This window comes from Oncorhynchus gorbuscha, linkage group LG09 (assembly GCF_021184085.1).
Source record: "Oncorhynchus gorbuscha isolate QuinsamMale2020 ecotype Even-year linkage group LG09, OgorEven_v1.0, whole genome shotgun sequence".
Classification (NCBI taxonomy): Eukaryota; Metazoa; Chordata; class Actinopteri; order Salmoniformes; family Salmonidae; genus Oncorhynchus; species Oncorhynchus gorbuscha.
In genome coordinates, this window is record NC_060181.1 from 17,208,161 (window position 1) to 17,232,708 (window position 24,548).

General features: G+C 44.0%; 2 protein-coding genes across 8 annotated transcripts in view; both read left to right on the plus strand.

The window, feature by feature from the left end:
• LOC124043211 (oxysterol-binding protein-related protein 3-like) overlaps positions 1 to 8,725 on the plus strand; it is a 28,013-nt gene extending 19,288 nt beyond the window's left edge. For 3 of the 6 annotated variants that reach the window (XM_046361519.1, XM_046361522.1, XM_046361520.1), the window contains 20 exons: positions 4 to 120; positions 605 to 658; positions 818 to 931; positions 1,072 to 1,245; positions 1,480 to 1,576; positions 2,103 to 2,203; positions 2,383 to 2,469; positions 2,617 to 2,773; positions 3,079 to 3,203; positions 3,449 to 3,559; positions 3,657 to 3,753; positions 3,864 to 4,111; positions 4,307 to 4,444; positions 4,704 to 4,767; positions 4,930 to 5,008; positions 5,104 to 5,248; positions 5,890 to 6,034; positions 6,179 to 6,305; positions 6,666 to 6,788; positions 8,373 to 8,725. In XM_046361519.1, coding sequence (XP_046217475.1) covers positions 4 to 120; positions 605 to 658; positions 818 to 931; positions 1,072 to 1,245; positions 1,480 to 1,576; positions 2,103 to 2,203; positions 2,383 to 2,469; positions 2,617 to 2,773; positions 3,079 to 3,203; positions 3,449 to 3,559; positions 3,657 to 3,753; positions 3,864 to 4,111; positions 4,307 to 4,444; positions 4,704 to 4,767; positions 4,930 to 5,008; positions 5,104 to 5,248; positions 5,890 to 6,034; positions 6,179 to 6,305; positions 6,666 to 6,788; positions 8,373 to 8,472 — 2,403 coding nt within the window. In that variant the 3' untranslated portion in view covers positions 8,473 to 8,725. Of the gene's footprint in view, positions 1 to 3; positions 121 to 191; positions 362 to 604; positions 659 to 817; positions 932 to 1,071; positions 1,246 to 1,479; positions 1,577 to 2,102; positions 2,204 to 2,382; positions 2,470 to 2,616; positions 2,774 to 3,078; positions 3,204 to 3,448; positions 3,560 to 3,656; positions 3,754 to 3,863; positions 4,112 to 4,306; positions 4,445 to 4,703; positions 4,768 to 4,929; positions 5,009 to 5,103; positions 5,249 to 5,889; positions 6,035 to 6,178; positions 6,306 to 6,665; positions 6,789 to 8,372 lie in introns of those variants that run through there. The other 3 variants (XM_046361524.1, XM_046361523.1, XM_046361525.1) reach the window with 3 other exon arrangements.
• A 6,953-nt stretch (positions 8,726 to 15,678) lies between these two features.
• On the plus strand, positions 15,679 to 24,507 carry LOC124042705 (gasdermin-E-like). Of its 2 annotated transcripts, XM_046360797.1 has the most exons (11): positions 15,681 to 15,714; positions 15,835 to 15,940; positions 20,448 to 20,684; positions 20,866 to 21,058; positions 21,608 to 21,788; positions 22,290 to 22,398; positions 22,548 to 22,706; positions 23,159 to 23,292; positions 23,444 to 23,633; positions 23,704 to 23,774; positions 24,056 to 24,507. In XM_046360797.1, the coding sequence occupies exons 3-11, from the start codon at positions 20,474 to 20,476 to the stop codon at positions 24,287 to 24,289; spliced, it is 1,482 nt and encodes a 493-aa protein (XP_046216753.1). In that variant the 5' UTR covers positions 15,681 to 15,714; positions 15,835 to 15,940; positions 20,448 to 20,473; the 3' UTR covers positions 24,290 to 24,507. The 2 variants fall into 2 exon arrangements, with proteins under 2 accessions (XP_046216752.1, XP_046216753.1); XM_046360796.1 differs by having other exon boundaries at positions 15,679 to 15,940.
• Positions 24,508 to 24,548: the final 41 nt, after the last annotated feature.

Consider the following 24,548-nt stretch of genomic DNA (forward strand, 5'->3'; position numbering starts at 1 on the left):
CAGGACAGCTGGGAGATCATAGAGGGGCTAAAGGGTAACCCTGGCAACATCCAGGAGCCAGAGAAACAGGAAGGCTTCCTGCTCAAGAGGAGGAAATGGCCCATGAAGGGATGGCACAAGGTGGGTACAGCCTCCCTGACCTCTTTACCTCTTTCTGCAGGTAAATCTCAAGTGTCTATCCTTGATTTGCTGCATCCTCTCTCCTCACCTTCTCTACATGCATTGGAGGAGAAGGTCATAGGTTCTCTTCAGACCTTCTCCTCTTCTGAACTGAAGGATGTGCGGAGAGGACGTGAGGAATCAAGAAGGCACTTGGCTCTCTTTAACCCCTGAGTTACCTGAAGGGCTGGCACATGGAGATGTGAGAGGTGTTCTACCTGACACGTACATGGCGTTTATCTAAAGCTCTGATAAGACGGTTATGTTAAGTTGGAGGTGAAATTTGAATGGAGCATTTAAGTGGGTATCTTGTTCATGTAAAAAGCTTTTGTCCACAACTGTAATATCTAAAGTGTGACGTTATTACCTTGGCCAAAGCAGATAATTGAAGTTTGAACGTGACAGATGGATGGCTAAAACATTGATAATTTCTCTTCCTATCCAGAGATACTTCTTGCTGGAGAAAGGCATTCTGAAGTACTCAAAATGTAGAGCTGATGTAAGTGCCTGTTTAAAAAGTATCTGTCAAGCAGATTCACAATTGAGTTAATGTATGTGTCATTGAAGGAGCGAGTATTTGCTCATTTAGTCTCACACACACACACACACACACACACACACACACACACACACACTGACCTTTTGCTTTTGTTTCCAGCTAAGGAAAGGAAAGCTGCATGGCTGCATTGATGTGGGGCTGTCTGTCATGTCAATCAAGAAGAAAACCAAGGCCATCGATCTGGACGCCAACAACAACATTTATCACCTCAAGGTTGCTCTCTCGCTCTCTCGCTCTCTCTCGCTCTCTCGCTCTCTCTCGCTCTCTCGCTCTCTCGCGCTCTCTCGCTCTCTCGCTCTCTCTCGCTCTCTCCCTCATCTGTTTAAATGACATCACATCTCGCTGTCCAATAGGTGAAGTCTGAGAAGTCTCAGGAAGTGAAGTCACAGGAGTTGTTTGATGATTGGGTGTCGAAGCTACGACGTCACCGTGTCTTCCGTCAGAACGAGATCGCCATGTACCCCCACGAGAGGCACCTGTTTCACCCCTCCTCACACCTCTCTAACCTCAACGACTCCATGAGACGGGTACGCTTCTCTTTAGAAAGGGATATGTGATACATTTTGTGCTTTCCCCCAATGGTTTGAATTTTGGAGATGGTAAGCTGACCCTAGATCTGCATCTAAGAGCAAACTCTTTTTGACTGACCAATCATCGTTTCATTATTGTACTGTTTAATGTATTTTATATGAATCACTGTATGTCTATGCATATTCAATTAATTGTCTCTCACCCTTCCTCTCGCTCCCTCTCTCTCTCAGCAGCACTCCAGTCTGGCTAAGCAGGCGTCAGTTGTCCAGCAGGCGAAGGTCAGTGCCTGGCTTCACTCCTCAGAAGACATGGACAGGTGCTGCAGAGGTAGGGAGATCAAACATCTCACCTGTCTGAGTCGTCATACCTTTCCTGATGGATCTCACCTTACTTAAGGTCTCTGTATCGACTCGCTCTCACCTTCGCTAATTGGCGTCTCTCACCTTCGCTAATTGGCGTCTCTCACCTTCGCTAATTGGCGTCTCTCACCTTCGCTAATTGGCGTCTCTCACCTTCGCTAATTGGCGTCTCTCACGCTAATTGGCGCTAATTGGCGTCTCTCACCTTCGCTAATTGGCGTCTCTCACCTTCGCTAATTGGCGTCTCTCACCTTCGCTAATTGGCGTCTCTCACCTTCGCTAATTGGCGTCTCTCACCTTCGCTAATTGGCGTCTCTCACCTTCGCTAATTGGCGTCTCTCACCTTCGCTAATTGGCGTCTCTCACCTTCGCTAATTGGCGTCTCTCACCTTCGCTAATTGGCGTCTCTCACCTTCGCTAATTGGCGTCTCTCACCTTCGCTAATTGGCGTCTCTCACCTTCGCTAATTGGCGTCTCTCATTGTTCTCTGTCAGACTTGGAGGACTGTGAGTCTTACCTGTTGGAACTCAACCTGCTGCTGAAGAGTATGGAGGTTCTCCACCGCACTTCCTCTGCCCCCGCCATCAGCCTCATGGTAACACAACCTTTGCCCTTTAACCTTGACCCTAACCATGACCCAGTACACATACTGTACTCAGCCCCTTTAACCTTCACTACACTTACTCAGACCCTGCTATGAGTACAGTAGGTATGCACACCTCTCCTAACCCCTAGACTTTAACCCTAACCTCTCCAATTCCACTGGGACACCAGGCTTCAACATATGACATTCCCAAGAAGGAGAAGAGGGGTCCCAGGAAGTGGCGTTCAAAAAATTACACCAAAGATGCCACGCTACAGGTACACGCTACTACCCCTGTCTATCTCTCTGTCCCAACTTTTACCTGTGCTAAATCCTACAGCCACTTGTTAGTGTTGCATTGACTAAAGACTACTAGAAGAATAGCCTGTAGTTGTCTTTAACCCTGAGATCTCTCCTTCCACCAGGTTCCTGGCTGTGGCTCACCACCTGCCTCTCCTCATCTCCATACCTCCCACCCAAACCTCTCTACTGCTGAAGCCAACACCTCCTTCCTGGAAACCCCAGACTCACCTACTGATGCCAACCGCCTCCAGGAAGACTTCTGCAGGCTGGCTAACAACAGTGAGTCCCTGGTGTCAGATCGGCCCACTGGGTCATGTAGAGGTATTTTACAGGCTGGCTAACAACAGTGAGTCCCTGGTGTCAGATCGGCCCACTGGGTCATGTAGAGGTATTTTACAGGCTGGCTAACAACAGTGAGTCCCTGGTGTCAGATCGGCCCACTGGGTCATGTATAGGTATTTTACAGGCTGGCTAACAACAGTGAGTCCCTGGTGTCAGATCGGCCCACTGGGTCATGTAGAGGTATTTTACAGGCTGGCTATGATGTTTAAAACACACTTTTTTTTCTCGCTCTGTGTGTCTAGTTCACTCCACTCTGCGGTCAGCCTATAGTTCTCTATCAGCAGAGAGAGACCGAGTGAGACACACTATTGACCTGAAGGCCCCCCCTCCAGCGCAGGTCATGGGCCTCAAGACCGGCTATGGCTCGGTGAGTTGGGTGTGTTTGAGAGAGAGAGAGAGAGAGAGAGAGAGAGAGAGAGATGAGAGAGAGAGAGAGAGAGAGAGAGAGAGAGAGAGAGAGTGAGAGAGAGAGAGAGAGAGAGAGAGAGAGAGAGTGATGTGTTCCACAATACTGCACATGTCAACTTGATTTCAGGAGATTGTTTATATACCAAACATGACATGGGGACAGATCTGAACCTCTGCTGCCAATCAACCTCTTCTACCAATCAGGGTCTCCCAGATGGATCCCGCCAACTTGTCCACCAGGCATCCAATGAATCCATGTCGGAGTTCTTTGATGCTCAGGAGTACCAGCTGACCTCCAGCTCCTCTGAGAATGAGGTGAGCCTTAAAATCAGATTACCGAACCCTAACCATTAGGGAGATAAACCATGATCTGAACAGTCATTCATATATATTTTTCTCTATTTGTCTCCAGGCTTCTGATGATGACTCGTATATCAGTGATGTCAGTGACAGTGTTTCCATGGACACCGGCTACAGCAACGAGGGAGGAAGCGAGAGACATGACTCTGGTATGCCGTGCGGGTGCATGGGCCAGCATATGAGTATTTCTATGACAAGCATATAATTTGCACGAGTGAGCAAATGTTTGCTACCTCCATTTTAAGTACCCCCCCCTCAGCAGGCTCAGGAGGAAGTGGTGTTCAGGTGGCCCGCAGACGGACTACCCTCCCCTCCCCTCAGCCCAGCAGCAGCAGTGTCAGTCTATGGAACATCCTCAAGAACAACATAGGGAAGGACCTGTCCAAGGTAGCCATGCCTGTTCAGCTCAACGAGCCTCTCAACACACTGCAGAGGCTGTGTGAGGAGGTGGAGTACTCTGAGCTGCTGGATACAGCGAACCACACACAGGACCCGTACCAGAGAATGGTGAGGGTATAGGATGCAGGTACACACACACACACACACACGATGCCTAGCAACGCATGGTGAGAGAATTTGGACATACTCACACCATGATTCTTATGATGCATTGTGGGAACAACCTTGTGGGAACAACCTCTACCTACACATGGTAAGTAACACAGTCTCTGTCTGTCTCTGTTTGTGTGTCCTGTGCTGCAGGTGTATGTGGCTACATTTGCAGTGTCTGCATATGCCTCCAGTTACCACCGGGCAGGAAGTAAACCCTTTAACCCCGTCCTGGGAGAGACCTACGAGTGTGACAGACCTGACAAGGGTTTCAGGTTCATAGCAGAACAGGTAAACAGGAACTAAACCTACAGGAACAAGTTATCATCACTCACATAAAATAAACCAAGAATCACTGGGCTGATTCATTTAGTTCATTCCAAATGACCCCCTATTCCCATTTAGTTCACTAAATTTAACCAGGGCCCATAGTGCTCTGGTCATAACTAGTGCACTATATATGGATGCCATTTGAAACAGAACCGTTGCATAGGATGACTGAAGACTCATAACATTGTCGGTCACCAGTTGAACCCCCTGTCTGTCTTAGGTGAGCCATCACCCACCTGTGTCAGCGTGTCACTGTGACTCTCTCAACTTCACTTTCTGGCAAGGTGAGCTTCTATGTTTTCAGTAAACATATCACCACCGTTTCCTTCTATTTGTGATTGTTATTGTGAGGGTTATCTGTTCCACTAACCTACTACCCCTGTCTATCTCTCTGTCTATCTCTCTGTCCCATCTCTCTGTCCATCTCTCTGTCCCATCTCTCTCAGATGTCCAGTGGAAGAATAAGTTCTGGGGGAAATCCATGGAGATTGTTCCCATGGGAACCACTCATGTGACCCTGCCAGGGTGAGTCGCTTTGATTTGATAGAATGTGTGTGAACGTCAGAGCTGCTTTCATATGAAATAGAGGTGTGTGTGTGACAGTTGTTTGTCATCCTCAGGTTTGGGGACCACTATGAGTGGAACAAGGTCACGTCCTGCATCCACAACATTCTGAGTGGCCAGCGCTGGATAGAACACTACGGAGAGATGTCAATCAAAAACACCAGCAGTGACGCCTGCCAGTGTACAGTGACCTTCGTCAAGGTGAGGAGATGGACTATACCATCCCAGTTACACGAAGGGTGTGTCCCAAAAGGCACCCTATGTCTTATACAGAGCACTACTACCCATAGGGACTCTGACCAAAAGTAGTGCACTATAAAGGGAATAGGGTGTTATTTAAAACAGCCTAACGCAATTCAATATAAATTGGCCAACACGTATGAAACCCTGGGCCAGGGTCAGGAAACCCTGTTTCCTAAACTCAGTCCTGGGACCAACGGGTGTATCTTTTTGGTTTTTGCCCTAGCACTACACAACTGCTTCAAGTGATCAGCCCATCATCAAGCTTTGATCATTTGAATCTGCTGTGTAGATTTAGGGCAAAAACCCAAACACACCCCTTAGGGTCCCCAGGACCGAGTTGGGGAACACTTGCACTGGGTTTCTGAGGGTATTATCAGGTGTAACAGCGCCATCTGTTGGGGAACAGGAGGAATAACATCCTGGTGACCATTATCCTGGAAACTTTAAAAGTAACTAATGAGTGGTGGATGGATTCATTTATTATTTAGAATTCATCACATGATTGACAGCGTTTTATTGGTTTCCGATCACATTTGTATTTGTTTTTTGTCATTAGTTTAATTAGTTTATTATTCATGTTTTGCATATTTAATCCACAGGCAAAATCGTGGAGCTCAACGGTGAACAAGATAGAGGGAGTGGTAACAGACAGTGGGGGGCGTGTCATCCACTCATTCTTTGGCAAATGGCATGAAGGTGTGTACCAAGGAGACACACCCTCTGCCATCTGCATCTGGAGAGCAAGTGAGTGACTGGCTCTTTGGGCTGTCTGTCACAACTCACACCCACATTCAAATACATAAAGTGGCATTCCACGTAAATATTATAGCTTATGATCTTTACCTTGAAAATAGTTTAAAATAGTAATTTTGTCATGTGTTTGTGTAGACCCCATGCCTGTGGACCAGGACCAGTACTATGGCTTCACTCAGTTTGGTGTGGAGCTGAATGAGCTTGATGCTGCCCTGAAGCCCTTCCTACCCCCCACAGACACACGCTTCCGTCTCGACCAGAGGTAGGACACACCCCGGGATTCTCTCTTCCTCTCGCCGTCTTCTTCTTCCTCTCCTCTCTGTCTTCTTCCTAGCTCGTCCTAATCCAGTATTCCTTCTCTCTCATACTTCGCTGTATTATATCACCCTTCTCATAGGATCCTTTTCACTAGAGTGTGTCTCTCTCTCTCTGTCTCTCTGTCTCTCTGTCTCTCTGTCTCTCTGTCTCTGTCTCTCTGTCTCTCTGTGTCTCTGTGTCTCTGTGTCTCTGTCTCTCTGTCTCTCTCTCTGTCTCTGTCTCTCTCTGTCTCTGTCTCTCTGTCTCTCTGTCTCTCTGTCTCTCTGTCTCTCTGTCTCTCTGTCTCTCTCTCTCTCTGTGTCAGGTGTTTGGAAGAAGGGAACATTGAGGGGGCTGAGGAGCAGAAGCAGAGGATAGAGCTGCTCCAGAGAGAAAGGAGAAAAGTCTTGGAGGAGAACAACATGACGCACCAACCACGCTTCTTCAAGTACGCAACTGTGTGTGTGTGTGTGTGTGTGTGTGTGTGTGTGTGCGCCTTTCTGTCTGATTCCAGCAGACAAGGGAGTTCATTGTTCACACGTTTAGCCACGAAGACAGAACAAGGCTGTCTTAATTCTTAACTGCACAGTATCCTTTACAACAGTGGTTCCCAACATTTACCGCTTATCCCTGAAGTACGCCCTCAAGTGCATTTTACCAGTAAGCCTATGGTCTCATTAGTCTTCTCACGTACCCTGTGTGGATAGGCCAAGTACCCCCTGGTTGGAAACCACTGCTCTACAATATAGAAAAGGTCTGACGGAATGGCACCTCTGTCTATATAACTCACACATGGTCACAGGTCTGTTGTGTGAAGAACACTCCATTATCCTCTGGGCTCCATTTAACAAACCTAATGCAATGGTAAATCTAATTGGCTTACAAAAACTAAATGACATGATGTAGACCTACCTTTGCTAAATACGTTCCCTTGAACCCATTTGAAGTCCACGTTGTTCTAAGTCACTGCATGGCCTCAATAGCATTCACCCTGACATAGCGGCTAGGACTACTGTAAATTACATATCTGAGCATGACAATAAGCAAGATTAAATTCATTATTTACGAGGCCTAAAAAGAGTAATTTGAATCGAATTCTAAACACAGCCTATTTAAAACAAGTTGTTATGTTCCACTTACAGGCACCATAATTTCTCCCGTGGGCATAGAATATGAAAACAACGCAGACTATGGAGCATTTTACGCACATCCTAAAACGGCACCTGACTAAAATAATGTGGGCCTGCCTACAATGCATATATAGAAAGGGAATGTCAGATCACTGTTCTACGCCTCTCAAACATTATATTTGAATAAAGCTTTGGTGATGAAGATGGATTTCCCAGGGGTCTCAGGGGCCAAACTATTAGTCAACAGTCTTGTCTACTTCACGGTTTTGTTGGGATGGACAAAAAAAAAGCTTTCATTGAGAGGAGAGGAGGCTTGGTTTTTAACGAAATGGAATGGTGGTGGGAAACAGTTTTTATGGTTCTAATTACAAAGTATAAAGGCACCAAAATCACATTAGACGATTGTTGAAATGGGCAGTGTGTGACAGCTGGATATGCTGTATCATAACCAACTGTGTTACCATTAAAACCAGCTTTTGGTTGGTCTTAAGTATCCTATCAGCACTGCTTGAAAATAGAAACTTGGATCACGTTTTTTAAGGACACACCTCAAATATTTCCACCCCTCTGAGCGCAAGCGTGTTGATGTTAGACAGGTAAATTGCCAAACTTTGCGTTAGGGCTGGGCAATGCCCACACGACAGTTTTTAAATAAGGAAATTGCAAACCCAACGTGTTTGACATTAGCACCGCCTTAATTCCAGCGGAACATGGTTCTCCTCAGTGTCTGACTGGTCAAAACAACACCATTAAGTTGTTCTGTGTTGTCATGAGATCTCACTGTTCTACATGAAGGTGTACTGAGGGATAGGGCTGTACACTTACAGCCAGGTTATGCAGTATGTTTGGAATGTGTGTTACGTTTTACATATATGTGACTGCTGTTTTTGTTTATTTAACAGGAAATCAAAGGATGACACGTGGCTGAGCTCTAATACATACTGGGAGCAGCGGAAGGACCCTGGGTTCAGCTCTAGAGAGGACTTCCCTGTGCTGTGGTGACCCTGTAACCCCACAGGAGTACACATCTAGGGTCAGATTATCCTTGCCCACAACAGACACAGCATTTTCCAAAAAGGGGATCTCCACCTCCACACCAAAATTGCCATCTGCATCACCACACTTCTTTACAGCTGTGAAGCCTGGGTCACTTAGTCGCCACAACAAGCAACTCAAGCGATTCCACAGAAGATGCCGGCAGCGCATCCAGGGAATCACCTGGTGCAACCGTGTCCTGTACAGAAATACTTGTTAAGACCCACTGTGAGAGTATGGAGGCCACGGTCGCCCAACACCAACTGAGCTGGCTTGGGCATATCATTAGAATATCTTGGGAGTGCTAGCCGTGGAAGATCCTGTATGGCCAGCTATATCTTGGGAGTGCTAGCCGTGGAAGATCCTGTATGGCCAGCTATATCTTGGGAGTGCTAGCCGTGGAAGATCCTGTATGGCCAGCTATATCTTGGGAGTGCTAGCCGTGGAAGATCCTGTATGGCCAGCTATATCTTGGGGGAGTGATCCTATGGCCAGTGGAAGATCCTGTATGGCCAGCTATATCTTGGGAAGTGCTGGGAGTGCTGTGGAAGATCCTTGGGAGTGCTAGCCGTGGAAGATCCATGGCTATATCTTGGGAGTGCTAGCCGTGGAAGATCCTGTATGGCCAGCTATATCTTGGGAGTGCTAGCCGTGGAAGATCCTGTATGGCCAGCTATATCTTGGGAGTGCTAGCCGTGGAAGATCCTGTATGGCCAGCTATATCTTGGCCGGTGGTCTGTAGGGGGGCAGCTAAAAAACGTGGCTGAAGAAGAGCAACATCATACCCACAGACAGAGAGGATGCTGCTGCCGACTGTTCCACCTGGAGGCAGCTCTGGAGGGTGTACAGAGGAGGGGAGGAGCTCCGGAGAGACAGAACCATGCCTGCCCCCGCCAACACAGACATATGGCCCCACCTGCAATATCATTTGGATCTCCAATTGGACTCTACACTCACTAAAGAATTCACCGTTAACTCAGAGGTTGAAGTCCTCGTCGGATACGATGGACTACCATAAGCAAGCCCACAACAAACCTTAACCAATACAGGGGAAACTCACAACTGACCTTAGATCAGCACTCGGAGACATCACTAGAGTCAAAGCTCTGACCCGGTGACTGGGGACTGCTGAGTGTCAGTGTGACCAAGACCAAAAATGAGCTTCCTGTGTCTGTAGGTGGAGCTAGAATAGGTCTCGGTCTCTTCAATCTAATACAGAGTTTTCACTTGATTCTTTGTTTAAAAGTAAAGAAAGCATCTTTAATTAAATGTTTTTGTCATGACTTTAGTCTTTCCAGAGACAGGGTTCTCTTCTTTCAATTTGATCATTTTCTCTATGTATGTTTTATACTGTCACTGTAGTTCTGATGCAGTCCAGCCACCAAAGTGCCTTTTAATATGGAATGCTGTTCTACTCACAATAACCTGCTGTAGATGATTATGCAAATCCTCACTATTGGTGAGTTGGTGCTTCTGTGCACTTATGTCATTCTTAATGTGGTCTATATAGAAGATCACTGGTGGGGTGTTGAGGTGTGCATCGCAAATGGAAACCTATTGTCTATATAGTGCTATTTATGGAATAGGGTGCACTTGATATGGAGTAGGGTGTTGTGTGGGATACAGTCAAGGGTTGTAAACTAGGGAGATTTAACTTGTTCTTAATGTCAAGCACTCTACTGTAAGAGTATGATTATGTCCAATCACAATCCAGATTGTTTTAATACTCCTCAACCATTGGCTGACAGTATGTATGAGATGAGGCCTTCTGGAACTTCATAACACTGCGTGTTAAAGCCTGTATGTTGCCAGTTTATGATCAGTCATTACTGTAAAATAAGATGTATACTGTATATCAGTAAAGAATAGGGCCGTACTATCTATGAAGATGAATAATAAACAGTGAGACTGTTATACTATATGTGTGTGTGTGTGTGTTTTGGATTTCAGAGGCTGGTGGGAGGAGCTAAAGAAACGGAGTCAAACCTCTTTTCCATATGTTTGTGTTTGAGACCGTTCTATTGATTCCATTTCAGCCATTACAATGATCGTCCTACAGCTCCTCCCACCAGCCGCCTCTGATTGGGTGTTCTTGCGAGGGGGGGGTGAGGGCGAGGGGACCAAAAGGTTTGGGTGCATTCCAGCGGCTCATCTTTGATGGTCACCGCCTTCCAAAGTGTGTTCCATTATAGGGCTAAATCATGTGATCAGAAGTCATGAAGTTTTGACTTCAGTTGACTGCAAGTTTCTGCAGTTGCTCTTCAAGTTAATCAGCCAGTGCCTGCTTTGTGGGAGTCTGTATTGCCAACCAATCATTAGGGTGTATTTGTTTGACCCACGAGAACGTGACCAAAGACCTGACTGAAACCAGAACTAACTTTGCCTTGATTCATGTATACAGTAGATATGTACAAATGTGATATTTGAGGCTCTCACCAGTTGATAATATAATGTTATTTTATTTCTTTAAAAAAAAAAAAAAAATTACAAATTCAAGGTTAACTTTTTTCTCCATTTTGCCAATATTGCATTGATGCATCCTTGACTAGCCTACTACTATAATGAGGGGTCATGAGTTCTCACGGGAAAATCAGTTTGTATGGTCGTCCAACACGGAATTCCAAGTCAGGAACTCAAGCTAGAGATCTTTCTATGATCACTGATGTCATGATTCTGACCAGTTTATTTATTTATTTATTCCCCCCCCCCAAGTTCCCAGTTGTCTTGAAAGCACCATGAGGTACACCACATGAGGAGAAAGTATGGTGCAGCATGATTATCACTCCAGAGAATGCTTTTTCACTGCTCCAGAGTCCAATGGAGGCGAGCTTTACCCCACTTCAGCCAACGCTTGGCATTGCGTGAGGTGATCTTAGACATCTGTGCGGCTGCTCGGCCATGGAAACCAATTTAATGAAGCTCCCAACTAACAGTTACTGTGCTGACGTTAATTCCAGAAGCAGTTTGGAACTCTGAGTGTTGCAACTGAGGACAGATGATTTTTATGTGCTTCAGCACTTGGCGGGCCCGTTCTGTGCGTGTGTGTGGCCTGCCACTTAGCGGCTGAGCCGTTGTTGCTCCTAGATGTTATCACTTCACAATAATAGCACTTACAGTTGACCAGGGCAGAAATCTGACTTGTTGGAAAGGTGGCATCCTAGGACGGTGCCGTATTGAAAGTCATTGAGCTCTTCAGTAAGGCAATTCTACTGAAAATGTTTGTCTATGGAAATTGCATGGCTGTGCTAGATTTTATACACCTGTTACCGGGTGTGGATGAAATAGCTGAATCCACTCATTTGAAGTGGTGTCTACATACTTTTGTGTATATACAGTGCCTTCAGAATGTATTTAGTACCTTCAGTACCAAGACTTTTCCTAGAGCAGGCAAAACTGAGCAATCAGGGGAGAAGGGCCTTGGTCAGGGAGGTGATCAAGAACCTGATTGTAGCTCTGCCAGAGTGACAAAGTTCCTCTGTGGTGATGGGAGAATCCAATCAGACTTTTATAGTAAAGTGACCATACCACTCCTCAGTAAAACGCACATGACAGCCCACTTGGACCAGAGAAACAAGATTCTCTGTTCTGATGAAACCAAGATTGAACTCCTTGGCCTGAATGCCAAGTGTCATGTCTAGAGGAAACCTGGCACCATCCCCACGGTGAAGCATGGTGGTGGCAGCATCATGCTGTGGGGATATTTTTCAGCGGCAGGGACTGGGATACTAGTCAAGATTGAGGGAAAGATGAACGAAGCAAAGTACTGAGATATCCTTGATGAAAGCCTCAGTCTGAGGTCCTGAGTGCAGGTTAAGGTTCATCTTCCAACAGGACAATGACCCTAAGCACACAGCCAAGACACCGCAGGACTGGCTTTGGAACAAGTCTCTGAATGTCCTTGAGTGGCCCAGACGTAAACCGGATCTAACGTCTCTGGAGAGACCTGAAAATAGCTGTGCAGTGACGCTCCCAATCCAACCTGACAGAGCTTGAGAGGATCTGCAGAGAAGAATGGAAGAAACTCCCCAAATACAGGTATGCCAAGCTTGTAGCATCATAGAAGACTCTGCTGTAATCACTGCTTCTACAAAGTACTGAGTAAAGGGTCTGGATACTTGTGCTTTTTATATTTTAATAAATTAGCAAAAATGTCAACCTGTTTTTGCTTTGTCATCATGGGGTATTGGGTGGGCGGGGGAGTATTGGGTGGGTGGGGGGGATTATATTTTAGAACAAGGCTCTTAACAAAACAATGTAGAAAAGTCCAGGGGTCTGAATACCCCCTGAAAGCCCTGTATAGTGTATGTTAAGGACTGTCAAAGAAAATAAATATTGGTAGAAAATGATAACGTGAAATAAATGGTCTACACCAATACCCACATGCACCTGATAATAAACAAAGCAATGAGCGCTCTAAACAGCTGACTGCAAACAATGATAAAGGAAGAAAGACTTATCAAGGGAGCATAGCAGACAATGATAAAGAAAGAAAGACTTAAACAGCTGACTGCAAACAATGATAAAGGAAGAAAGACTTATCAAGGGAGCATAGCAGACAATGATAAAGAAAGAAAGACTTATCAAGGGAGCATAGCAGACAATGATAAAGGAAGAAAGACTTATCAAGGGAGCATGGTAAACAATGATAAAGGAAGAAAGACTTATCAAGGGAGCATGGCAGACAATGATAAAGGAAGAAAGACTTATCAAGGGAGCATGGCAGACAATGATAAAGGAAGAAAGACTTAAGGGAGCATGGCAAACAATGATAAAGGAAGAAAGACTTATCAAGGGAGCATAACAGACAATGATAAAGGAAGAAAGACTTATCAAGGGAGCATAACAGACAATGATAAAGGAAGAAAGCAAACAATGATAAAGGAAGAAAGACTTATCAAGGGAGCATAACAGACAATGATAAAGGAAGAAAGACTTATCAAGGGAGTATGGTAAACAATGATAAAGGAATAATGACTTATCAAGGGAGCATAACAGACAATGATAAAGGAAGAAAGACTTATGGCAAACAATGATAAAGGAAGAAAGACTTATCAAGGACAGACAATGATAAAGGAAGAAAGACTTATCAAGGGAGCATTATCAAGGAGCATAACAGACAATGATAAAGGAAGAAAGACTTATCAAGGGAGCATGGCAAACAAACAGACAATGATAAAGGAAGAAAGACTTATTAAGTAAACAATGGAGCATGGCAAACAATGATAAAGGAAGAAAGACTTATCAGGGAGGGAGACAATGATAACAGACAATGATAAAGGAAGAAAGACTTATCAAGGGAGCATGGCAAACAATGATAAAGGAAGAAAGACTTATCAAGGGAGCATAACAGACAATGATAAAGGAAGAAAGACTTATCAAGGGAGTATGGTAAACATTGATAAAGCAATAATGACTTATCAAGGGAGCAGACAATGATAAAGGAATAAAGACTTATCAGACAATGATAAAGGAAGAAAGACTTATCAAGGGAGCATGGCAGACAATGATAAAGGAAGAAAGACTTATCAAGGGAATGGTAAACAATGGCAATAAGACATCAAGGGAGCATGGCAAACAATGATAAAGGAAGAAAGACTTATCAAGGGAGCATAACAGACAATGATAAAGGAAGAAAGACTTATCAAGGGAGCATGGCAAACAATGATAAAGGAAGAAAGACTTATCAAGGGAGCATGGCAAACAATGATAAAGGAAGAAAGACTTATCAAGGGAGCATAACAGACAATGATAAAGGAAGAAAGACTTATCAAGGGAGTATGGTAAACAATGATAAAGCAATAATAATTAATCAAGGGAGAATGGTAAACAATGAAAGGAATAATGACTTATGAAGGGAGCATGGTAAACAATGATAAAGGAATAATGACTTATCAAGAGAGCATGGTAAACAATGATAAAGGAATAACGACTTATCAAGGGAGCATAACAGACAATGATAAAGGAATAATGACTTATCAAGGGAGCATAACAGACAATGATAAAGGAAGAAAGACTTATCAAGGGAGCATGGTAAACAATGATAAAGGAAGAAAGACTTATCAAGGGAGCATAACAGACAATGATAAAGGAAGAAAGACTTATCAAGGGAGCATGGTAAACATTGTGAAAATGAGCAAGTAGCATACAAAGGAAAATCAACATGTTTAAAGGAGTGCAGTTGAGGCCTAAATCCAGAACTACTGAGTGGACAGGTAGAGAGGTGTGGGTGTTTGTTGAGTTTGGAAGCTTTTATTTCAATATTTACCACTGTAAAACATATGTACCACTACATTTTTAACAAATAGGAGAAGGGTTATATTAGTATTATTTAGAGAACCCCAAAGCTGGACCTTTTTTTGCCTTCAGGGGAGCTAATGTTTCATTCAGGGGAGCTGAACCTCCCCCTTCCTCCGAGTAATTCACACCCTGATTTTTATGACACTTTTATTGTCGGTGTTATGACAGTGTTGTAAAAATTGTCCTTCACTCTCTTGTCTATCGTCTTTATCTACATGTACCGGATAATACGCTGATGTGTGTGTGTGTGTGTGTGTGTGTGTGTGTGTGTGTGTGTGTGTGTGTGTGTGTGTGTGTGTGTGTGTGTGTGTGTGTGTGAGACAGCAATCAGGAACCTTGTTTTACCTTCTTTGTGTTAATCATTAGCAGCTGAAGACTGCTGTTGAAAGAGCTGTTGGGATGATGAATACAGAATGATCATGAGACTTGACTCCTTCCTCATATTGTAAAGTCAAACGACAAAGTAGCAGTTCTGTTTGGGTTCCGATTATGTAATGGACAAGTCCTGATTTCAAAAACACTGTGGAATTCAGTTTGTTTGACTCACACACACACACACACACACACACACACACACACACACACACACACACACACACACACACACACACACACACACACACACACACACACACACACACACACACACACACACACACACACACACACACACACACACACTTCTCATGTGATGTCAATTACCACGGTATACACTTTGGGGGCGTGGTGGAAGCAGAGGCCCAAAGTCTGTCCTTTCAAAAGTGCAGAAGTAGGACCAACCCACTTTGTCTGACTGACAACTCTCTGCTCCAATCGATACCGTAATAATGTTTGGATAGCCTATCGTATCGTTGTTGTTGTATCGCGGCACTCATTTCATCAGAATGTAAAATAGAAAGTCCAAGTAGCGGGGTAATTATCAATGGGTGGTCAACTGTTTGTCTACTACTGTATAACATAGTACAACAGTTTCAAGTTATATGAATAGGGCATTTGAATAGTTTGAAACTTTCTTGTGCTGCTGTGCCTCAGGTTACTTACCAGAACCGACATTCAAAAAGTGACAGGCAACCGGACCGGTGGTGTTTGGAGACGCTGCACTCGATCCCTGTTTAATAAATCCAGACTCTACAACAAGGTAGGTTATGAACAAGTGTTTTTTTCGGCGTTGAATATACTTTATTTCTTCATCAAATCGAATTTTATTTGTTACATGCGCCGAGTACAACCTTAACATGAAATGCTTAATTACAAGACAAGAAAATTACATAACGAGTCTATATACGGGGGTACTGGTACTGAGCCAATGTGCGAAAGGTATAGCAGAGGTAAATTATAGTGTTTCTGTTTTCCATACTTCTCTTCCCACATATAAACCTCACATTTTATTTCATAATATGGTGTATTGGATAATTTGTTTCTATCCTCCTGTCCACATCCACTTTATATACATATGATGTTTACTGATGAAAGTGATGAGTTTTCTTTCAATAACAGAACTTTTTCTTGCAATTCCTATTCCCGAATCATGCTTTATTTAGGATCAGATACTTTTGGACATCAGCAAAGCATGCCTCATTTACAGTCATTAAAATATATATCTATATATATATTTACCTTTTTATTTAACTAGGCAAGTCAGTTCAGAACAAATTCTTATTTTCAATGATGGCCTAGGAACAGTGAGTTAACTGCCTTGTTCAGGGGAAGAACGACGGATTTTTACCTTGTCAGCTCGGGGATTCAATCTTGCAACCATTTGGTAACTAGTCCAACGTGCTAACCACTAGGCTACCTGCCGCCCCATAATGAGGGTCTACGGAGGGGAGGGGGTCCTCCATTTACCAAATTGGAATTTCCCGACCACTATATGAGCCAGCACAACCTCATCCACACTGGATTCAGGGAAGGGTTCTAGGCAGTGGTCTGGAGGAGACAGAGTGAGGGCAGTGTGGGGACTACACATGGTTGCATATCTGATTTCTGGTAGCTAACTTCCCCTCATATCTCTCTTGATCTCTGGCTGAAGATTTATGATTTCTGCTTCCCTTTTCCCTCCTTTTCATTCCCTGACTCCTATTGAGAGTTTTTTAATTTTAAACATTCCAAACGCTGAAATGGATTATGCTCTTTCTCTCTCTCTCTCTCAACCCTCTCCTCCCTCTCCTCTCTTTTTCCCTCAAGCTCCCTCTCTCTCCACCGCTCTTCCTCTAGATTGCTTTAAACTTGTTTTCTGAGCTGCTATAATGCGAGGGGTGGCGTTAGGGGGTAAATGGTGTTATGATAACACAGCATAGGGGCCTTCCGTCTTGTCCAGTGAGTGAGTCTGTTAGAACAGACTTGGGGTGTTGGGTGCACCTCCTACACATCTGAAGGGGGTAAATGGTGTTATGATAACACAGCATAGGGGCCTTCCGTCTTGTCCAGTGAGTGAGTCTGTTAGAACAGACTTGGGGTGTTGGGTGCACCTCCTACACATCTGAAGGGGGTAAATGGTGTTATGATAACACAGCATAGGGGCCTTCCTCTTGTCCAGTGAGTGAGTCTGTTAGAACAGACTTGGGGTGTTGGGTGCACCTCCTACACATCTGAAGGGGGTAAATGGTGTTATGATAACACAGCATAGGGGCCTTCCCTCTTGTCCAGTGAGTGAGTCTGTTAGAACAGACTTGGGGTGTTGGGTGCACCTCCTACACATCTGAAGGGGGTAAATGGTGTTATGATAACACAGCAGGTATGACATTTGGAGATCACTAAAGAACACAACAGTAGTCAAATCTATGTATGATTCATGTTGGTAGGAAATAGGGGCGCAAGTTGGAGACATACAGACGCCTCACAAGTCCTCAACTGTCAGCTTCATTAAATAGTACCCACAAAACACCAGTCTCAACGTCAACAGTGAAGAGGCGACTCCGAGATGTTGGCCTTCTAGGCAGAGTTCCTCTGTCCTCTGTCCAGGTCCATTTGAATCTTTTATTTTTTTTGGCCAGGATGAAAATACTTTTTCTTTGCAACTCTGCCTCTTGACGTTGAGACTGGTGTTTTGCGGGTACTATTTAATGAAGCTGCCATTTGAGGACTTGTGAGGCGTCTGTTTCTCAAACTAGACACTCTAATGTACTTGTCCTCTTGCTCAGTTGTGCACCGGGGCCTCCCACTCTTTATATTCTGGTTAGAGACTGTTTGCGCTGTTCTGTGAAGGGAGAAGTACACAGCACTGTACGAGATCTTCAGTTTCTAAGTGCTTCCTTTTATTTTGGTAGTTACCTGTATGTATAATGTTAATGGTGTTTATTGATGTGCATATAGATATCTATAATGCTGTTGTTTTATTGATTTTGTGTGTGTGTGTGTATACAGTGGGGCAAAAAAAGGATTTAGTCAGCCACCAATTGTGCAAGTACTCCCACTTAAAAAGATGAGAGAGGCCTGTAATTTTCATCATAGGTACACTTCAACTATGACAGACAAAATGAGAAAAACATTTTGGTGGGCAACACGGACTTTCTGGGCAACACGGACTTTCAACTCCCTCCAAAGATTTTCTATGGGGTTGAGATCTGCAGACTGGCTTGGCCACTCCAGGACCTTGAAATGCTTCTTCCGAAGTCACTCCTTCATTGCCCGGGCGGTGTGTTTGGGATCATTGTCATGCTGAAAGACCCAGCCACATTTCATCTTCAATGCCCTTGCTGATGGAAGGAGGTTTTCACTCAAAATCTGACGATACATGGCCCCATTCATTCTTTCCTTTACACGGATCAGTCGTCCTGGATGCAACTCAGCATTCTTTGTCCTCCAAACACGACGAGTTGAGTTTTTACCAAACGTCTGGCACTGCAGGATTTGAGTCCCTGGCGGCGTAGTGTATACTGATGGTAGGCTTTGTTACTTTGGTCCCAGTTCTCTGCAGGTTATTCATTAGGTCCCCCCGTGTGGTTCTGGGATTTTTGCTCACCGTTCTTGTTGTCATTTTGACCCCAAGGGGGAGATCTTGCATGGGGCCCCAGATATAGGGAGATTATCAGTGGTCTTGTATGTCTTCCATTTCCTAATAATTGCTCCCACAGTTGATTTCTTCAAACCAAGCTGCTTACCTATTGCAGATTCAGTCTTCCCAGCCTGGTGCAGGTCTACAATTTTGTTTCTGGTGTCCTTTAACAGCTCTTTGGTCTTGGCCATAGTGGAGTTTGGAGTGTGACTGTTTGAGGTTGTGGACAGGTGTCTTTTATACTGATAACAAGTTCAAACAGGTGCCATTAATACAGGTAACGAGTGGAGGACAGAGGAGCCTCTTAAATAAGAAGTTACAGGTCTGTGAGAGCCAGAAATCTTGCTTGTTTGGAGGTGACCAAAAATGTCTTTTCCACCATGATTTGCAAATACATTCATTAAAAATCCTACAATGTGATTTTCTGGATTTTTTTTTCTCCCTCATTTTGTCTGTCATAGTTGAAGTGTACCTATGATGACAATTACAGGCTTCTCTCATCTTTTTAAATGGGAGAACTTGCACAATTGGTGGCTGACAATACTTTTTTCCCCCACTGTATATACTGTTGATATGTATAGTGTAATTGTTGTTTATTGATGTGTTCATGCAGGGTTCATCTGCAAAAGAGACACTGGCCTCAGCATGACTTCCTGCTTAAATAGAGGATCAATAAAATGTACCCATTCATTTCTATTTGGCACAAAATAATCTGAAACACAACCAAAATGAGCTGCAAATACATCCAACAAGTTTGTAGAGTCACAAGCGCTCGCAATATGGGACCAAAAAAAACACTTTTGACTATTTTATTGACACCACCCTTGATCAGTCACTGGCTTTATCAATAAGTGCATCGAGGACGTCGTCCCCACAGTAACTGTACGTACATACCAGAACCATTTGCACTGAGCTAAAGGGTAGAGCTGCTGCTTTCAAGGAGCGGGACTCTAACCCGGAAGCTTATAAGAAATCCTGCTATGCCCTCTGACGAACCATTAAACAGGCAAAGCATCAATACAGGACTAAGATCAAATCGTACTACACCGGCTCCGATGCTCCGATGTATATAGCCTCCACATTGACTCTGAACCGGTACAACCCTGTATATAGCCTCCACATTGACTCTGAACCGGTACAACCCTGTATATAGCCTCCACATTGACTCTGAACCGGTACAACCCTGTATATAGCCTCCACATTGACTCTGAACCGGTACAACCCTGTATATAGCCCCGCTATTGTTATTTACTGCTGCTCTTTAATTATTTGTTATTCTTATCTCTAACTTTTTTTGTTGGTATTTTCTTAAAACTGTATTGTTGGTTAAGTGCTTGTAAGTAAGCATTTCACTGTTGTATTCGGCACATATGACAAATACAATTTGATTTAATTTGATAAAGATTACCAATAATGACTGTATAAACTAAATCAGTCAAATAATGAGCTATATTTTATGCTCCAAAAAATTGCTAAATTATATTATTTTATACTAATACAATTGCTCAAAGAACATTTTTGTTTAACACATAATAATAACAATTTTCAAAAAGGTAGTAGTCAAAATTGTTGACATAGTTGCCATAGGCAACTTCATCTTACTTTAGTGTTTGAGGTGTTTGTGTGTAACTGTGTCTCCACCTTCCTACAGGTGTTGGCCCTCCTCCCCAACAAGTGATGTTTGCCAAGGCAACCGCAAACTTTGTCCGTCAGATTGACCCGGATGGAACTCTGATCTCTGTCTCCCGCCTTAACGACTCAGACAAATTGGTTCCCATGGCACTGGTCGTCAAGCGCAACCGTTTCTGGTTCTGGCAACAGCCCAAGTACCAGCCCTCTGGCTTCACACTCAGTCACCTGTTGTTAGGAGACAAAGAGCTCACTCCAGGTACAGTAGAGCCATGGTTACTCCTCATAAACACCTCACATTTCATATTTTGCCCATACACAGCTGTCTGAAACATATCTGGCCGTTCATACCTTACACATCTGACTTAATCCTGCTGTCTGTCTGGTCTGGTCTCGTCTCTACTCTTCCTACGCTCTTGTCTCTGTGCTTGATCTCTCAGACGTGTCTGAGTCAGACTTTCTGTCCTATGAGGGGAGGTTTGGAAACAACCTGAGTGGGAAGCTGGACGCCAAGGCTGGGAACGTCAGTGTCAACTTGGAGGGGGGGGGCTCCTCCAAGCTCCAATCATCATTCAGCAAGCTGAAGAAGCAGGATGTTGATGTACAGAAGCTACTGCTAGCCTCCAATGACAGGTGGAGTGTTGTAACAATGTGCAAATAGTTTAAGTACAAAAGGGAAATAAATATGGGTTGTATTTTAGAATGGTGTTTGTTCTTCACTGGTTAACCTTTTCTTGTGGCAACAGGTCACAAATCTTGCTGCTGTGATGGCACACTGGTATTTCATCCAATAGTTATGGGAGTTTATCAAAAATCTCTGTCTCTCTCTGTCCTCCTGTCTCGATCTCTCTCCCTCTTTCTTTCTCTCAATTCAAAGGGCTTTATTGGCATGGGAAACATATTTACGTTGCCAAAGAAAGTGAAATAGATAATAAACAAAAGTGAAATAAACAATCAAAAATTCAGTTAACATTACACTCACAAAAGGAATATAGTCATTTCATATGTAATACTATGGCTATGTACAGGGTTATAACGATGTGCAAATAGTTTGTGTGTCTCTCTCTCTCTCTCTCTCTCTCTCTGTTTGTGTTTCCTTCCTCACACCAGACCCAGTCTCTCCAGTCGTCTTCATGTACATCCCTCTCAACCTCTTTAACCTCCCTCTCTCTGTGTGTGTAGGGTAGTGGACATGCAGCACGGTCTAGTGCAGCAGTGTCAGAAGCATACGGAGGTGTTTGCTGTGTTGAAGGAGAGGGTCCTAACCACCACCCCCTGCTCCATCTCAGAACAGGTCCAGGAACAGGGCACCTGCCAGAGGGTCCTGGGACTACTGGGCAACCTGGGGACACATGCTGTACAGGTGGGTTATTATACGCGTCTATCAGATGTGTGTTCTTACATATTATTACATGTTATTAAATGTGTGTATACATTACCATTCAAAAGTTTGGGATCACTTAGAAACGTCCTTGTTTCTTTTTTTTGTCCATTAAAATAACATCAAATCGATCAGAAATACAGTGTAGACATTGTTAATGTTGTAAATGATTATTGTAGCTGGAAACGGCTGATTTTTAGGCCTACAGAGGCCCATTATCAGCAACCATCACTCCCGTGTTCCAATGGCACGTTGTTAGCTAATCCAAGTTTATCATTTTAAAGGCTAATTGATCATTAGAAAAACCCTTTTGCAATTATGTTAGCATAGCTGAAAACTGTAGTTACGCTTAAAGAAGCAATAAAACTGGCCTTTTTAGACTAGTTGAGTATCTGGAGCATCAGAATTTGTGGGTTCGATTACAGCCTCAAAATGTCCAGAAACAAAGACCTTTCTTCTGAAAGTCGTCAGGTGTGTTTGCAGGAGAATGGCAGTATAGAGATGGACAGTAATGTTTCCTTGGAGATTCCCCCTCTCACTGTCATCGCCTACAGCCTCATAGAGTTAGAGGTCAGGAAAGACGGACACTATGGTGAGTGTGTGTCTGTGTGTAGTTGTATCATGAAAGGCTGTGTGTGATGTGTGTGACCTACTGCTATAGGTACTATTACATTGCGGTTCTACATGGTGAATGAATAATTGTCTTTCATTCTCTCTCTCTTTCTCTCTCTGTATTGTCAGAGCTGTGTCTCCAGCATGGTACTCTGGGAGGATTCGAGGCAGACTCTGGGAGGACCTCGCCATCCCAGGATTCCTTTGATGCCCTGTGTGTAGTGGACGGGCTGGAGTGGACGGAGAAGGAGATTCCTGAAGGAGCACCACTCGGCACACTGCAGAAAAGTATGCATTTCTTTATCCATCCAGCCACTCATTCATTCATTGCTGATCCAGGTCAGTTGATAATTGAGTTCCCTTTTATTGTTGACGTTGAGATATACAGCAGTTGATTTGACCAACATGTGTTTGTGTGTGATATTGTGTCAATATATAAAACAGGAAGTGAAATCTGTTGACAGCTATTCCACAAAAGAAATTGAGAATTGTCTTCTTCTTTTCATCAAATAAATGATACTGAGAGAGGAAGTGCAGTGCTGAGTTTGTAACTTTGGATAAAATATTTAATGTAACAATTGTGATTTACGTTGTGATTTTTCACACAGAAACAGACTGAGGAATTTCTCTCTTAGCATTATTTAGTGGTCTGGTCGTTCTGTCGTCAAGTGATGTGTCATCAGAAAAGTGAGCCTAAGAGTCAAGCTCTGATTGGTTATTTATCTCTCTCTCCCCTACAGACTTGCAGGGGTTGGACTTGGAGGTCTATGCAGGTCAGTTAGCGGTTCTCCCAGAGTCGACCCGGTTAGCTCTGTTCCAAAGACTCCTGGAGGTTCTAGTGGACAGAACCACACTCTCGGTTCTGGAACACATGGTAAGTGTCACAGGGCCCAGGGCCAAATGTAGTGCATTATAAAGGTATAAGGGGGCCATTTCGAATGCAGCCCTTGTCTGATGGCATTGTTTGGTGGAGTTTTTAGACCAGGCACAGTCGTATGATTTGGCAATGATTCTCTCTCTCTTAGTTGGAGGGGTTGTGCAGAGGTGAGGAACCTGACCCTGCAGAGGTAAAGCAATTAGCTGTGACTCAAAACAAATCTGTTTTCGCCCTATTGGACCTGGTCCAGAAAGGCCCAACCAATGAGATACAGGCTGACAGAGCCTCCGCCTCCCCTCACCTGACCGCCACTCATCTGCTGGTCAGCGCCTTGGAGGGTGAGTGTATGTGTGAGTGAGAGTGAGAGTGTGTTGCATTCTCTAACCCCTGTGTGTTGCATTTCTGTAGCGTTGCCTGAAGCTGCTCTGACTCTGCTCGGAGAATCTAGCCCTGATGTCCTGGAAGCTCTCAACACTCTGGTCAGTATGATTTTATTCACTATATGATTCACTAGTCACTTTAAAAGACTCACTATTCAATACTGAAGCCCTCAACCCTCTGGTCAGTCTGATTCAAATCACTTTATGATTCATGAGTGACTTTATACAACTCACAATTCACTATTCCTGATTCACAAATAAGGCTTTGATATGAATACTTTGGGCAAAACATGGACAGAAATAATGAATCAGACACTAGTCATTATCTATTCCACTGTAGACCCTGTAACCCTTACCAACCTGCGTTGTCTGTTCCATAGGTGACCAAGCTAAAGGTAAACAGTCAGTCCCTCCCCCTTGAGTCGCTGCCCCTCCCCCTACAGGATGAGGGGGCATTCCATTGGGCAGAGCAGCTCCTCTTCTCCTCCAAAGTGACGCTGCGGAGAGAGACTGACAGGCTGTGGGCGGAGACAGGAAGACAGCCGGGAGTGTTTCCATTGGTCATGTGCATCGCTGTGCAGGGACTGACATCTCTGTATGCTGGTAAAGGGTAGCATAGATGGATGGATGGGTATGTTTAAAATGTATTACGTTTGATCAATTCCAGTGCATCGCTTGTGTGTTTGCCCTATATACAGTCGTGGCTACAAGTTTTGAGAATGACACAGATATTAATTTCCACAAAGTTTGCTGCTTCAGTGTTTTTAGATATTTTTGTCAGATGTGACTATGGAATACTGAAGTATAATTACAAGCATTTCATAGGCTTTTATTGACAATTACATGAAGTTGATGCAAAGAGTCAATATTTGC

Bases quoted from the DNA above. Each gene is read 5' to 3' on its own strand.
- LOC124042705 (XM_046360796.1), top strand. From the start codon at position 20,474: ATGTTTGCCAAGGCAACCGCAAACTTTGTCCGTCAGATTGACCCGGAT. The intron at 22,399-22,547 runs GTGAGTGTGTGT...CTGTATTGTCAG, and splicing joins CAGGAAAGACGGACACTATG to AGCTGTGTCTCCAGCATGGT. The intron at 23,775-24,055 runs GTCAGTATGATT...TCTGTTCCATAG, and splicing joins TGGAAGCTCTCAACACTCTG to GTGACCAAGCTAAAGGTAAA.